We start from the raw sequence: 16,364 nt of genomic DNA on the forward strand, positions 1-16,364 counted from the left end.
CTCTTTAATACATTTGTTTTGCATAAAAATAATATATTTATATTATGCTTAACTCACTCTCTCTCTCTCTCTCTCTTTGTAGATTTTTTTTTTAAAAATTATTTTTTACTTTTGTGATTTGTTTTGTTGAGTAAAACCTAAAAATGAAAAATATTTTATTTTTTTTAAAAAAAATCCACAATAAAAAGGGAGGAAAAACACTAACAAAATAAGTCACTGACAAAATAAGTCACTGAAAAAATATCACTCCTCTTTTAGCTAAAACCAAACAGATTTTTCACTTTTGGTAACTTATTAAAATAGTAAAAATAATAATAATAAAAAAGTCAGTTAACTTTTCTCTTTATTTTTTTATATATTTTTTTGTAAAATATTAATTAAATAACTAGTTCCAAAATAACCTTTATTTATTTTTTATTTTTTACAACAATAGTTGTGAAAAAAAAATGATATCACAACTTATAAAAAAAATTTAATTATAAATTCAACTTCCTGGTCTTACGTTTCTTTTGACGCATGTAAAAAAGTTAATTTATTGACTTATTTAGATCAAATCACTTTTATATATATATATATATATATATATTTTTTTTTTATATCTTTTTATAATAAATAAAAAAATCAACTTATAAATTATATTCCAAACAATTTTTAAGTTTCGTTTGTAAACTATACATTTTAGTCAAAAAATTAATATAAATTATCATATCACTTTTCTACATTTGTACATATTTTTTCATAAAAAATTAAAAATTTAAAAAATTATTAAAATAATATTTTTTCAAATGAGAGTTTAGTCACAAAAAATAACATACGAATAAATTTTATTTGTCAAGAAATTCAGTAGATAAACATAAATAACATTTAGGGGTTATTTGACATATAATAACAATATGTATTTTTTTACTTTAAAATTTTTTTTAGTCATATTATTTATTTATTTATTACATATTTTTCGTAAAAAAATATACTTATTTAACAATTTTTATTAACTTAATGCTGTGTTTGGTTTGAGAATTTGGAGAAAAATTTTAAAAAAGAAGGGGAAAAGGTGTGTGAAATTATGTGAAATATAAATATATTTTATTCAAATTTTGCCTCTCTTTTTTCTTTTCATTTCTAAATCTCTTCTCAAATCCTTCAACAAAACACAGCGTAAGAAATATTTTAAAAAGTTGATCTTTTAATTTTTTTTTAAAATATACATAAAAATACAAAAATAATATAACACAAAATAAAACAAAAGCCAAAAAATAAATTTTAGCCATATTGCCGTAAGATCAAACGCACTAAAATAAACAATGACCTTGTCAATATGAGCCTCACCTTTCAGCGTCTCCTAGTTCCCTTGCTGCAACAAACAATCTCACTCCTCCACTCTCCCGCTTCTCTCTCTCCCTCTCCCTCTCCAAATTATTCATACATATTTACATGTATGTATATGTGTATATACACACAACACCAGAAGATTGCTGAGCAGCATAGTCGATTCTAATCTTCTCCAGACTTTTTTTTTTTTTTTTTTTTTTTCGTTTTGGTAGAAAATATAATCATGGATGAAATGTATGGTCTCCTTCAAACGAATAATGATTATACAGACAAGGTCCTGATGTCACCGGACAATCTGATGTTTCCGGCTGACTACCAGACCTTCTACTCCTCCTCCTACGGCGCCGATCACCACCGGATTCCATATTTTGGATCAGAAGAGTTGATGTCTGCCGCCTCCGCGATTTCCGAAGCCGCCTCGATCACGCCTGGAGTTCGAAGAAACCATGAAAATCATGATGATATGTCGAGCTTCATCAAGGCTAAAATCGCTTCTCATCCTTTTTATCCGAAATTGCTCCAGGCTTACATCGATTGCCAGAAGGTTGGAGATTATAATACTATAATCTGATGAAAAAAACGTCCTTTAATTGTTTCAACAGTGCCATAATTATGAGTTTGTTGAATTAGTTTTTGGCCTTGTATACTGATGAAACTTGAAATTCTGGAATCATCATCGGTTTATGTCTATAATTTTCCGGGAAAATTGTTGTTAAGTTGATTTTCGGTGAGAAAATTTTGCTGTGCGTCCTTTTCTGTACTGCTGTGTGTTTTTCAAACTGTTGATGTAGTTGGATTTTTAAGTTAATTTTCGGTGAGAAAATTTTGCTGTGTGTACTTTTCTATACTTGTGTTTTGCAAACAGTTGATGTAGTTGGATACTGATGAAACCCAACGGTTTTGGTGTGAGAAACTTTGAAATTCTGGAATCATCAGTCTATGTCTATGATTTTCTCGGGAAATTATTTGGCGAGAAAAATTTTCAAGCAGTTGATGTAGGTGGGATATGACTTTTTCAGGTTGGAGCGCCGCCGGAGATAGCGTGTTTGTTAGACGAAATCCGACGAGAAAACGACTTTTGTCAGCGAGACTCGGTTATCACGTGTTTAGGTGCCGATCCTGAGCTCGACGAGTTCATGGTCTCTCTCTCTCTCTCTCTCTCTCTAGCTCCGTGAATTCACTATCAAATCGTGATTTTTCCCCCGGACAGTTCTTTGATTCTCTCCCTAATCTATCTCTCTCTCTCTGAAGGAAACCTTCTGTGATGTATTGGTGAAGTACAAGTCCGATCTCTCAAGGCCTTTTGATGAAGCAACAACCTTCTTGAACAAGATCGAAATCCAACTCGGCAATCTTTGCAAAGGTCCGTTAAACTCTCTCTCTCTCTCTCTCTCTGTCTCACACACACACACACACACAAAAAATCATGTTTTGCAAGCTTAAGGTGCCATGTGAAGATTGCTGGTGGCGCACGATAGCGTTTGGGGCTTACTTTAGCATAACAAACCCCATAGATAGAAGACGCCATAGCTCTATGGAATTATTCATAGACTGCAATTAACACACACACACAGCACAGCTCGCTAGTCCTAGCCCTAGTCTACTGTCGCCTAGTCTTGTCTCTTTTCTGTTTCTGAAAAGAACTCACCCCCACTCATTTGTATCAAACCACATCAATTACAGTGAGAATAATCAGACTCAGTGAAGGGGTTGTGACAATAATAACATTTCAGATCAGCAACTATAGCCCCCAAAAAAAAAAAAAAAACGAAAAAAGAAAAAAAAAACCGAGAAATATTTATGAAAATGACCTATTTTCTTCAGCTATATCTGAAAATGTTGTTGTTGGAGATAGGTGTGGTGTATATCTGATCTCTCTCTCAAAAGGCCTAACCGCATGGGGATAGGATTGACCTCTGAGACTAGATCGTAATGGAGCCGAGGTTCCTCACCATAGGTGGCTTTATACAGTAGAATCATTTAATCATCATGTAGCAGTAAGTCTTTAGAATCGCAGGTAGGCAGAGATTCAAATTTACACTCTTGACATTACATAGTACGAAAGTACCAACTACATGTGGTGTTTGCCAAATGACTGGCCCGGGGAGAGTCGAACCAAGGACTTCGTAATGAGGTCTTGCCACTCAACCGCAACTTGGTTATCTCTCTCGCTTGTTTGCACAAGAAAGGGTAAACCTTAACAAGTCTAGGGGGGCTGCAGTCAGGACTCATGGACCTTGAAACAGTTCTAAACCTTTTTTTCTCTTTTCAGTTTATTGTTATCTTATTTGGGTCTGGGTTTAATCTCTTTTTTTTCCCTCACTCATCTTCTTTGTTGTGTTTGTTGGGAAAGACTGGTATAAATTTCTTAAAAGGTGTCTATCATATGCAAATGACATAATTTCATATTTATTGAGTCATAATTAAAGAAAATATAAAATTCATAACCAAACACAAAAATATCATTTACTAAAATCTCAAAATAATATCATAATTAAAGAAGAAATTTAGTGATAAGGTAATTGAGAGTGCATATGTATAATGGAATTCTCTTTATTTATTTTAATTTTCTGTGTATTTCTGATTTTGATTTTGACATTTCAGAGGTCAGGTGATATGACATAGTACTTTTGAGTGTTTGAACACAGTGATAGTTTTCTTTCCAATCTTCTCTCTCTTTTGATTTTCCCATAAAATTTTCAGAATGCTGGTCCTCCTTGTTAGTTTCCATTTCAAATTTTGAGCTGGTTAGATGTTAGGCAAATTGATAATACCCACTAGATATGTAATTCATTTAGGACTAAAACTGGCCAACATGTGAAAAAAAGGGGATTTGATATCAATTTTTTGCTTGTCTTATTTCTAACTTGGAATAGGGATTATAGTCGTACTATGATCACCATCTTTGTTATGATCGGTACTATTTGTTGGTGGCTCAGTTTTTGCTGGCATTATCATTTGGCATCATGTCTTTAGAACTGTGAACTTTTATCTATGTGGTACAAGCATACTACAATATTATGAAAATGGCAGTTAAAATTCTATTGGCTTCTCCATCTGACCAAACTTTTTTAGGATTGAATCCTATTTAGCAAAATGAGTCTAGTAGCAAATAGGACTCAAAAACTAAATTTAAAAAAAGTGCAAGTGATTTTGTATCCCTCCTTGTTTCTTTGCCTGGCTCCTTTTGCTAAACAAAAAAAGCATGTATATAATTAGTTACATGGTTTTGCTAATGTAAGAGATCTACAAGGGGAGACCCTCCATTGAAGAAAAAGGTTAGTAAATAGGAAGAGGTTAATTTTTTGGAATTGTTTTACCAAAATGATGTGGGTGTGACTTTCTTGTAATTAAAAGCAATTTTGATAGGCTCTTTGTTTTAAACTGATAGGTTAACAACCCAATCATATCATTTTATATTCATTTTTTTTCATATGTTTGTATTTTATATAGCAAATATTATTCTGGTATATATTCATTTGTTTGTAGTTCAGCAAGAAAAAAATAGTAAATGTTCACATGTATTGGTGACTTCACTCAGTGGACTTTTCTTGTGAGAAATTTTTCAATGATCCTAGAGCAAGTCCAGGTGGTTCTCGAAATTACTAATTATTGTTCTAAATTATAGGGGACTTGTTGCTTTTGTATTGGAGTTTTAGGAGACAAATGTGTTCGGTGTCAATCAATAAATGGAAACACTTGAATTAATGTGATTTTAAAACTGCCACATGAAATTAAATTCTATGTGGAGGTAAAATAAAACATTATGATAGTAGGTGTCGTAGAAGACAATTTGATATGGCCTATGTTGTGTCTTATGACCAAATAAGGCTCTATGGAGCCGAAGTAGGCAAATATGATGTCTTGACTTTGCAAGAACTTTATTATGCTTTGTTGAGTGTTGAGTTGAAAGAAATATTGAAAGTTTTCGTAGCAAAAAAAAATGCTCCACTGTTTTGGGGAAGTAATCACGCTAAGTGATGTTTGCAAGTTTTGATCGCTTGTTCACGGGCATTCTCTTATGTATATATATCTTTCTTATTATTGTGTGGTGCACTTTTGGTTTGTTGGTTGCAAAAGGGTAAAAAAATGTGCTTAATATAGAATGGCAATGGTTTTATATTGCTTCCCCGTCTACCTTCATGAACATGTGCTTGCCTAATTCTTTAAAAGCAATGTGATGAACACTATGGCTAGTAATGATGTCTATTTACTTTTGAAGAGTTTCAAGTTCCAATGGGAGGGTAAGTATTTGTGCATGGAGATTAATAACAAACATTTGGATCATGAGGGTAATTATTTCAAAATGAAAATAAGCCTCAACTGGAAAATGCTTTTGATCTTATACTAAAGATGTCCTTACCCTCGACATAGCACAGTTGCACCACTGACCTCACGTGACAGCACTTGGATCATGAGGGCTTTATGAGTGGAACATGGAATTCAATGTTTTCCTGCTGCTATGTATCTTGTTTGAGATTGACATCCATTTGATACTTTTTTGATTGATTCTCATAATCATCTCATCTTCAAGGCTGTCATTGTCGCTCTTAATAAACAATGGCTGAAAACAACAATAAAGCAGGCGAAGTACAATTGAAATTTGTTGTTAATTTTCACTTTATCTGGTGTTAATCTACATAACTACAATTTTAGTATAAAGCTTTGTTATTTTAAACTTCTCTAGTGAAGGGAAGCTGCTGTTGTCTCCTTCTCCATAAGAGTGGAAGAAGTGGTAATGCAATTGGAATTAATTTAGCATCCTTAGTTGTTTCAAGGTGATTAATATAATGTAGAGATATAAAGTAGAGAAAGATTATTGATTAAGTAGAGAAAGATTATTGATTATGGTTATCAGGTTGCTTATGTTGGACAACTATTATTATTTTTTGCTTGAAAGTACAGATTACCTTTTATATGATGTTAGTTACTATGATCTACAGTTGGGGTCCCACGTTTGTGTACTTTCATGCTTCAGTTAGTTCTTAGTTAATCCTGTTTTATGGTACTCGGATTCTTTCGGACACGGATTTAGATGTCCACTTGAACTTAATATTGGCATATATTCACGTGCTTGGATTGTGTCAAGGTTCCTATGATGTTCTGATTAAGGCTTCTTTACTTTATTGTATCTAATGTTGGTAAGCATTTTGTTGTTTTTTTTGTATGTCCACTTGATGCATGCTTGGGGCCTTCTTCTTCTAGGATGAATGAATTTTTATTTATTTATTTTTGGGTACATAGGAGGTGGGTGCCTGGGGAGGAGAGTAGGTCTGGCTTGCTTTTAGTGAGATTTGAACTTTTGATCTCCTAATGAATTTCAAGGATTTTGACTGATTGGGCGAGTTCCAAATGGTTATGAACAAATATTTGGTCAAAAGTTAGGGGTGTTTAAAAAATTGTTGGAATTGGTAAAACCGGTTTAGACCCATCCAAATAATTCAGTTTGGTGGGTTTTTTAGGGGATGGTTAGGTTTTGGTTTCAAGTAACTAAGGAATGTTGTTTGCATTTCAGTTGATTGATTAAGACTAAAAGAACCGGATTGAGCCGAATTTGCTTTGTATTTTCTGTTCATTTTGATTGGTATAGCCTAGGCGTGTTCAGTTATGTACTTGCTCTCATTCTCATCAATTTCTTGGAGCCAGACTCTTATTTCAGCTTCTTATTCGTAATCGTAAAGTACTTTGTTAATGTAGGAAGATATACGTTTTTATGTAAATTGTTCACTGTTTATATGATTTTAAACATTTCTATTATCATTGAGAATTACATTTCGATCATAATTTTAAACTGTCAATGGTTATTGCATTTGTTTTGTCATGTTGTCTTTATACATTTTGTTAGTTTGTTTGAATTATATTATGAAATTTGTAGTAAATGTTTATGAATTTTTTTTTTTATATATATTTTTAAGCTATAATCAATTTTTGTTGAATGGGATAGTCGGAATATGGTCATAAATTTTTGATCCTACAGCTTTGAAATGGAATTTGAACCAAATTGTTTTTTCTGATTCATATAGATCGATCGGTTTTATTGTTGACTAATCTCATAATTAAGTCAGCCCGGTCAATGAACACCCTACCAAATATTAATCCATTCACAATGTGCTCTTTGTAAATGTATACTTATGGCAAATGGGAAATTCTAATGTACACTCCTTCAAAAGGTGTGTACAATGTATTCTTAGTTATGTCATTTTTGTTTTTGATAATTATGATAATTTTCTCATTTATTTATGATATTATTTTAGGTAGAAATCAAAAAAATTTTAATTATGTCTTATGTTATGTTTAATTATAATATAATATATATATATATATATATTTTTAATTTTTAGTTATAAAATAAAAAGTATGAAGTTATATATATATATATATATATATATATTTTTTTTTCTGTAGTCATAAAATGCATATGGCATGTATATGTTCTACTGTACTACAATAATTTTTATCAGAGTTTTTCTTCTTGTGCATGCATTGTTTGGATATGGGAAATTGTCATGCGTTAAAAGAATTCATGCAAATGGTCTGGTTACTTGGGCAATAAACCAGTTGTGTTTTTGATACACTTCGTAGACTTGCATGTTGGATTTAATCTCGACTTCAGTGGAATCCAAACTACCTGTTCAATGAAACCTATTAGCTACCTACACAAGCAACTAAAAAAGGTTGTGTAAATTACACTGACAACCTGGTAAGGTAAGCATTGTCAGTGTAATATTTTAAAATAAAGAAATAAATAAATAGGGGTGTTCATTTCAAGGTTGTATCTCTAATCTACCCTGTGCAAACTTTTGTCAGCTGAATGTATAGGATATGGGAGGGTATGTTATTTGGTAGTCTTGCCTTAATAGCATTAAATTAATTTGCATATGAAATGTGGTACATTTTTGCGCTATAAGCTATGAAAATAATTTAAATAAATGAAAAAAAAAAAGTGTATTATCTGCATCTTGATTGAGAGGTGCTTTTAATTACTGATTTTTAATTATTACTTTTTAGTTTACAAGTTGCACTTAATTATGTTCAAAAATTACGAATGTATATTACAAATTTTTGAGTGAGTGAGTGAGTGAGTGAGTGAGTGAGGGCATTGTAGGTGAGTGAGTTTTGTGGGGGAGTTAAAAGTGAAAATTTGATTGGAAAGCCCGGGTAGTGCGGGTGGGCGGAGTTCACATGGACTCCCGCGGATTCCGCTGGCGAAGCAGCAGCTTTTTGAGAGAGAGAGAGAGAGAGAGCATTCAAATCAAACCCCCACATACGCTGTCCTACTGCTCTGGTCTGCTCTGCTTAGTGCTTGTCATTTCCGGGGTCATATCTGCTCAGTCTTGTGGGTCTTTGTGCCCTGTCACGATGACGTGGACAACGCCTTTTCTTCTATCTTAGGATTTTAAATAACAACAATAAGGCACCGTTTGAGAAGTGATTTTGTGAGTTTTTTTTATCTATTTTAGTCATAAAAAATAGAATAGGTTATTTTAGGTAATATTGTTTTTTCTATTTTTTTAGTATGTTTTCTTAGAAAAAGTAACAAAAATTTAAAAGGTTGATTTTTAACTAATTTTTTAAAACAATCCTTGGTAAATTATTTGTTATGGTTATTTATGTAATATTTTGGTCTAAATTTTTAAGCAAAGAACCGAAAGTGGTCGGTGACATTATATTTGTTCCATATGCACAGTATAAATTGTGAGTGTTTGGAAAGTTAGTTTTTATATAAGTTTTTTTATTCGTAGGATATTATTAGAGAAATTTTTTTTTGTGTTTGGAAAGAAAATTGGGTTTTTTTGTGACTGGATGTGATGTTTATGAGAGAAAAAGTGAAATAATTATTGAGTTAGATGTGATATTTTGTTTGAATGTATTTTTTTTAATTTTACAAAAAATTTGTTTTTTTTACGAAAAAAATCACTAAAAACCCAAGTTTCAAACTTCTCAAACACCATCAATTACTGTTTAGGTATAGTGGTAGGGAGTAATGGATTTTAGGGGTGCGCGTGGATGAAGGAGTGTTGTGTTCTTAGTGGCATCCGTAACTTTGATTTGATGGCCGTACTGTATGTTCAGACTTTATTTACTTGACTGGAAAACTCGTGGAGACTTTATTGCCCGTCTCCGCCTGCTGTCTTGTCTGGCTATGCTGTTCAATTCCTGTGCTGACTGGCTGTCAGTAGCAACCCATCAAACAGTTCCCGCATGCAATTTCTTTTCGTCTATAATGTAGGTTTATTTTGGAAAAAGAAAATGAGTCGAAGTTCTGCCTAACGGGTTGTTTGGGGTATCTTAAATAAGTGCACTTTTTGTTTTTTTAGACTAAAAAATTGAGGTTGAAAATATAGATATTTGGGTTAATTTTTTGACTTTTTATGGAAAAATGTGTAATAAAAAATTGTAAAAATTGATTTATGAGGAAAAATTCAAATTGGGAGTTGTGCAGCTGTAATTGTTGACTTTTGAAATAGTGTTAACTTTTTAACTTTTTGAATAACTTTTAAACTTTTTGACTTTTCTACAAGTTTCCAAACTTGGCCTTATCATTAATGATTTGATAGTGGTGTCACCTACTGTCATTATATGTGTTTGTGCCTGTTTGTTTTTTTTGTTACTTTTCCACCTCATTAGTGGTGGGTTTAGAGTCACTAAGGGCTAGTTTGGCATGTACTAAATAAGTCAAAAAGTCAAAAAGTCACTATCTTATTTAAGTCACATCATATCATCTTATTTAAATCACATCACCTCTCTAACACATCACATCAAACCCAATCCAAACCCAACCCAAACCCACCAATAAGTCAAAAAGTGTACTTTTTTAGGACATCCCAAACCAACCCTAAATTAATGGCTCTCTAGCATGATTGAGGCCTCGTTTGGGAACATGCTAATTTAGTAATTTTTTAGCTATTTGACTAAAATATGAGTTAAAAAAAATTAGTATGTTTGGGATGACTTTTTAGTTTTTTACGAAAAGATGTGCAAAAAGTAGAGAAAAAAAAGAATCTTTGACTTTTTGGCTAATATAGTAACTTTTTAGCTTTTTGGCTAAAAAGGATGGTTCCCAAACGAAGCCTGAGTTACGTGATTAAAAAGGTTAAAAAAATAATTTTTAGCTGAGTTGAGCTGTCAAAACAACCTGTATACAAATGAAAAACTTTTAGGAGTTGTTTGGCATATGTAATTTTAGCACTTTTTTATATTTTTAAAATCTGAATTACATTATTTTTTATTTGGGTGACATCATCTTTCTATCACATTGTATATTTTTATGTAAAAAATCTAATTATTGTTATTTAGATCATTTCAAAAAATCTCGTGCTATAATTTTTCCATTTTTTTGGTTATGATTCATATTATGGTGATGGTTGTGATATTTGACTATGACTTGGGTCATTTGAGAATTGACTATTTTAATAAATTTTTTACCAGAAGATGGGTAAAAGTAGAGATGAGTGGTTCGAGTTTTTGTCTATTTTAGGCTTCGTTTGGGAACATGCTAATTTAATAACTTTTTGACTATTTGGTTAAAATATGAGCTAAAAAAAATTAGTATGTTTGGGATGACTTTTTGACTTTTTACGAAAAAATTTGCAAAAAGTAAAGAGAAAAGAGAATCTTTGACTTTTTGGTATGGGTTGTTGACTTTTTGACTAATTTAGGCCTCGTTTGGGAACAGACTAATTTAGTAACTTTTTGGCTATTTGGCTAAAAAGGTAGGTAAAAAAAACTTGTATGTTTGGGATGACTTTTTGGCTAATTACGAAAAGATGTGCAAAAAGTAGAGAGAAAAGAGAATCTTTGACTTTTTGGTATGGGTTATTGGCTTTTTGGCTAATTTAGTAACTTTTTGGCTAATTGGCTAAAATAGCCTCTTGCCAAATGAAGGGTTCGCAAACAAGTCAAAAAGTTTCACCTATGTTTATTATTTTAGTTATGATTGAAAATATTTTGATTGTTCCCTAAGATCATCTCCAACCCTGAACCAAACTTGGTATCAAATTTAAAATTTGGTGAAAAAAGTACTTTTTTATGCTCCAACGGTTTCACAAAATTGATATCAAATCGAGATTTCAGCAAACGTGTCACCAAAATAAGGACAGGCTCCGCATTTCACCAAAACAGGCATGATCGTTCTGGAGACCAACCGGTCGATCACCAAATGGTTCCAACAGTTCCAAAAAAAAAAGGTTCAAACAGTTTTTAAAAAAAAAAAAAAAATTCGCTTTACCGGTCGACCACTAAACGGTTCAAACAGTTCAAAAAAATTGGTTCAAACAGTTCAGAAAAAAAAAAAAATTCATCTTACCGGTTAAACCGGTTGTCTCCGGAGCAGATTTGATAAAATGTGAAACGTCGGAGCCAGTGGTATCAAATTGAGGAAAACATCCTTTTTTACATCAGATTTGATGAAAAAAGAAGTTCAGGGTTGGAAATGCTCTAACGGGTGTTTGAGAAGCTTGCAACAAGTTGCCAAAGTTGCCCTTTTGTCTTTTTTAGTCTATTTTGTCTATTTGTGGATAAAAAATTTGAGAGGTGATGTGACTCAAAATAGATAAAAAGTTAAAAATTGGCTTTTTTGGTGCTTTTCAAAAGACCCCAGTATATGATTGTTCCCTAAAAAGTGTTTGATTATGACTTTTGATTATAACACATTGTGATGTGGTTATGATACTTACGGCTGTAATTTTGGTCTTGGCTGCAATTTTGGTTATGATTTGAAAAAGTTTTTGGTTATGCTATTTAGTTATGAATGATCCATTAAATTATAACCGGCAGTGATTTGGTTATGACATTTTGTGGTATTTTGCGTATAATGCACTCGTTTTTGAGGGTTGTATATTGTAGCATTGTATTGTGGCATTAACCTATATATGTATTAAGAAAAAGTACTCTATTTGAGCGTTGGGTAAATTCAGTACCCCCCCTTGAGGTAGATTTAGAGAAAATACATGACCTCTTATATGAGGTTGACATAATTACACTTAATTTAAATTTAGAGATCACTTTTTTCATTAATAATTTATTAGTTATGTGAATAAAAAAAATTGATTTCATATTTTATATGATAAAATGTATGACCTAGATGTCATATTTTTGGTCGTTTGTCTTTATGAAATTGACATCTGTATTATTGTGCTAAATTTATAATTATTTTTTGGGTCCTCTAAACTTCAAAGGCGGTCAAAATAATTTACCCTTGAGTTTTTTATTGGAAAATTCTAATGATTACCGTTTTGTAATTTGTCTTCTGTGTCAATTTGGTTCTTCCTGTTCCAATTGTATAAATTTTGTTTTTTAATTTTTGTCATTGTGTCAGTATTGTCTAATTGATATTATATGTTAAGAAATTAGACAAAAATTAAAAATAATTTATTATTATTTTTTTTTTATAAAAACTTACCATTTTAAATTGAATGTCAACCCTTCACTCACTTTGAAAAGATTGAATTGACTACTGTTTGCAGTTCGATTTAGAAACATATATTATTATCAATTGGACTAAATGGACATAATTTAAAAAATTGATGCGTAAAGTTGAGCGTTCAGAACTTGGACTAAATTGACATAGGAGGCAAACAACAAGGATTATGTGTGTAATTTGTCATAAAAAAATATATAAAAATCTGTTAAAAAAAAAATGAATTGTAAAGGGTCATATTATTAATAGCCCACTAGGCTGTTGTTAAGGGATTATGTGTGTATGTTGATTTTTATCAATAAAATTCGTTTTGTTGATCTTAAGAAAAAAGAAGAAAGTAGATGCCTATATAGTTCTAATCTCTATGCATTTGAAGAATCTTATTTTTTTTATACATTTAAAAAAAAAAAAACTTTGTAGCATTGTTGTTTTGGTGGTGCTACTTGGTGCAGGTTGTTGGGGGTTCTTTTTTCTGTTTCTATTTTATTTTGGAATTTTGTATTAGTGTTTGCCATAGGTTACTTCTTGCAGCTTATGTTCAGAAATCGCTTAAATAATTCGGAAAAAGTGGATTAAATTTTGGGAAGCTGGAGAAATACTTACTTTTGAAATGATTTAGCTTGTTAGTTTTTAACTTGCAATAAACTTGGTATAGTGCTAAAAAATGATTGGGCTTGTATTTTGGTTCCAACATAATTGGGATGGTTATGCTTTACTTTGATGCTCTTTGCACTTGCCTCTTTTTATTGATGTTAGTCGTTGTATTTGTATGCTTGCACTTCATCAATTAAGTTCTTTTTCTCTTGTGGAGCGGAAAAAAAAAGAAAAAAACCCTTATGTTTTGCTATTCTTTGTTATCCAAAGATGTGAGAGAAGTGTATGCTATAGTGCAGTGATCTGTGTTCTGTGTTTTATTTCTACAAATGCTATAAAAAGTGTTTTGGCTTATTGTAGTCCATCATAACATGATGAATTTGAGATACATACCTAGTGAATTATTTGTGATCTGTACAGATGAAGGTGCTGTATCATCGGATGAGGATTTCAGTGGAGGAGAGATGGAAGGACATGAGGCAGAAATGAGGGGTGAAGACCGAGAGCTTAAAGATAGACTCTTACGTAAATATGGTAATCATATTGGTAGCCTGAAGCGGGAATTCTCAAAGAAGAAGAAGAAAGGAAAGCTGCCGAAAGAGGCAAGGCATACATTACTTGAGTGGTGGAATTTGCACTACAGATGGCCTTACCCAACAGTAAGTATCCTTTCTAAGTATATTATGATTTTATGCATATATATGCCTATAAACCGTTGCATTTGTTTCCTTAACTAGTGATATTGAAACTATGTTTATGAGGCATTTTGGGATAAGGCGATGAATCTGTTGTGACATGCCGTAGGGACGTTTTATCCATTCAATCAATTTTGGAGGTTTTAGTTGGTTTAAATATATGATTCAGTTCAGTGAGATGCAAGCTCTACTATTGTAGAACATGGAGAGATGTTGTCCTCAAAGGTCTTACATGATGAGGTATTTGCTAATTCAGTGGGATCGTATTGAGGGAGAAGGGTTAGAACAGTATGCTGTTCTTGGAGTGGCCAAAAAAAAAAAGGGGGAAATGAAAAGAGAGTTCTTGCCTAAAAGATAGGAAAATGAGTGGGAGCACTAATTAGTGCTACCACTAATGATGTGGCAGTAGGCCCCACCATGAATGATTTGATGTTTTGGTCTTGGTGTTGTATTTTTTTTCTTTTTTTATTGAATGCCATGTCATTAGTGGTCTTTTTAGAGTTCCAAAATTAGTGGTCTCTATCATTGTTGGAAAAGAAGGGAGAGAGAGAGAGAGAATATTTATCAGTATGTGTACACACAAAAAGAAATTGGAAGGGTGTACCAAATTCCAAATAAAATTGGGTTAAATCTGAGGAAGGCTGCATCATATAAAATGTGAGTGCGGTGAGCCTTTTTTTATTTTAATACTTTTTTTTAAACATATTTTTATCTCTTGAAATTAACTCTTGCTATTACATTATATATTCCATGACTCTGCTTCGAATCCAATGCTAAAAAATATGACCTAATCATTGGTGAAGTATTTTTGCTATCTTATGGTTTAGCACCCTCTTTTTTTGTTGTTTTACATATGCTAATTGCATTGTGTAATCTGTATGGAGGAACCCCATGGGTTATCAATTTTAAGTATATCATCACTTTGTGCTTTTTCTTAAATATTATACAGGAAGCAGATAAAATATTGCTGGCGGAATCTACTGGGTTGGATCAGAAGCAAATTAACAATTGGTTTATAAATCAACGGAAGCGTCATTGGAAGCCATCGGAGAACATGCAATTAGCAGTGATGGATAATCTTTCATCAGGACAATTCTTTACAGACGACTGAGCTAAGTGCATGTATATATTCTTCAGATGTAATGTTGGTAATTTGATGATCATGTTTGGTTAATGTATATTCTGACACTGTCGTTGACGTTGGATTGCTTATATTCTGAAATAAGGGGAAAAAAAAAAATTGACTATTTTACTTTGTTCACATTTATTATCTACAAGCAGGGGGAACGGATGGTTATTGGTTTATGGCTTTTTATTATCGACTTTGAACTAGAAAAATGTTACACCAAAGAGGCCCGTTATTTTGCTTAATGATTCATCATATCTATAATTCGATTCTCATCATATCTATAGAGACAATGCTACGTAGTTTAAATTTTGTGGCTCAAATGGCCAAACCGACGTGGTTTTGAATAGAGAACAACATAAAAATGGCCAAAACGACGTTTTGGCCATTTGAGCCACTTTTGAGCCACAAAATTTGAGCTACGGGACATTTTCCTATATATATATACAGCAATGCTAGGTATTATAAAAAATCTTTCATGAAAATAATCATGAAAGTTTTGTCACCCTTGGATTGCACTTAGAATAAAGCACAACACACTAATCAAGGTAATCCAAGAATCATAAATTTTTCATGATCATTTTTATGAAAAAATTTTTGTGATCTTTAATTTTTCTCATATATGAAGAGTTTAATTATATGAAGAGTTTAATTACGAACTACTTACTGGGCAACTAGGAAGGGGCATTGTCGGGCCGGCTTCTCATTACTCATGTTTTCTAATTTTCTCCTGCCTGTCTTTTCTTTGAGGTCAATTTTTACTTCTAATTTTTGAGCTGCACCAGACCACGTGATTGATGTGGCGAAAGATAGTTGAATTTTTTTTGTAGTTAGATGTGATGTTTGTGAGAGAGAAAGAGAAATGATTATGGGATTTGATGTGATATTTTGTTTGGATTTATTTTTTTTTGATTTTGCAAAAAAATTTGTTTTTTAGTGAAAAAAATAAAAAAAAAATTATTGCCAAATACTTGTGTATGTTTCAATCTGTTTTTCCTTCACGGTAATTGAGGGATTGATGGGAGATTTTAGGGAGGTATAAAACCGTGTAACCATACTACCTGAAAATGAAATAAAGAGAAGGGATGTAGTGAATGCTGATCTATAAATGTCTCTTTAATTTTTATTGTAAAACACGTAACATTGGTCACTTATTTCATAATGTTTAAAAAATCAAAATACAAAAAATATTTAAATATTA

At 31.9% G+C, this 16,364-nt stretch overlaps 1 protein-coding gene across 2 annotated transcripts; it reads left to right on the forward strand.

Moving 5' to 3' along the window:
• Positions 1–1,262: 1,262 nt before the first annotated feature.
• On the forward strand, positions 1,263–15,284 carry LOC114286490 (homeobox protein knotted-1-like 6). Of its 2 annotated transcripts, XM_082892830.1 has the most exons (6): positions 1,315–1,433; positions 1,542–1,873; positions 2,349–2,468; positions 2,581–2,692; positions 13,763–14,001; positions 14,987–15,284. In XM_082892830.1, exons 2-6 carry the CDS (start codon positions 1,553–1,555, stop codon positions 15,146–15,148), a joined length of 954 nt encoding a protein of 317 aa, XP_082748956.1. In that variant the 5' UTR covers positions 1,315–1,433; positions 1,542–1,552; the 3' UTR covers positions 15,149–15,284. The 2 variants fall into 2 exon arrangements, with proteins under 2 accessions (XP_028085461.1, XP_082748956.1); XM_028229660.2 differs by having other exon boundaries at positions 1,263–1,873.
• The last annotated feature ends 1,080 nt before the right edge of the window (positions 15,285–16,364 follow it).

The sequence above is a fragment of the Camellia sinensis genome, chromosome 10 (assembly GCF_055761805.1).
Source record: "Camellia sinensis isolate YWXY chromosome 10, ASM5576180v1, whole genome shotgun sequence".
Lineage (NCBI taxonomy): Eukaryota > Viridiplantae > Streptophyta > Magnoliopsida > Ericales > Theaceae > Camellia > Camellia sinensis.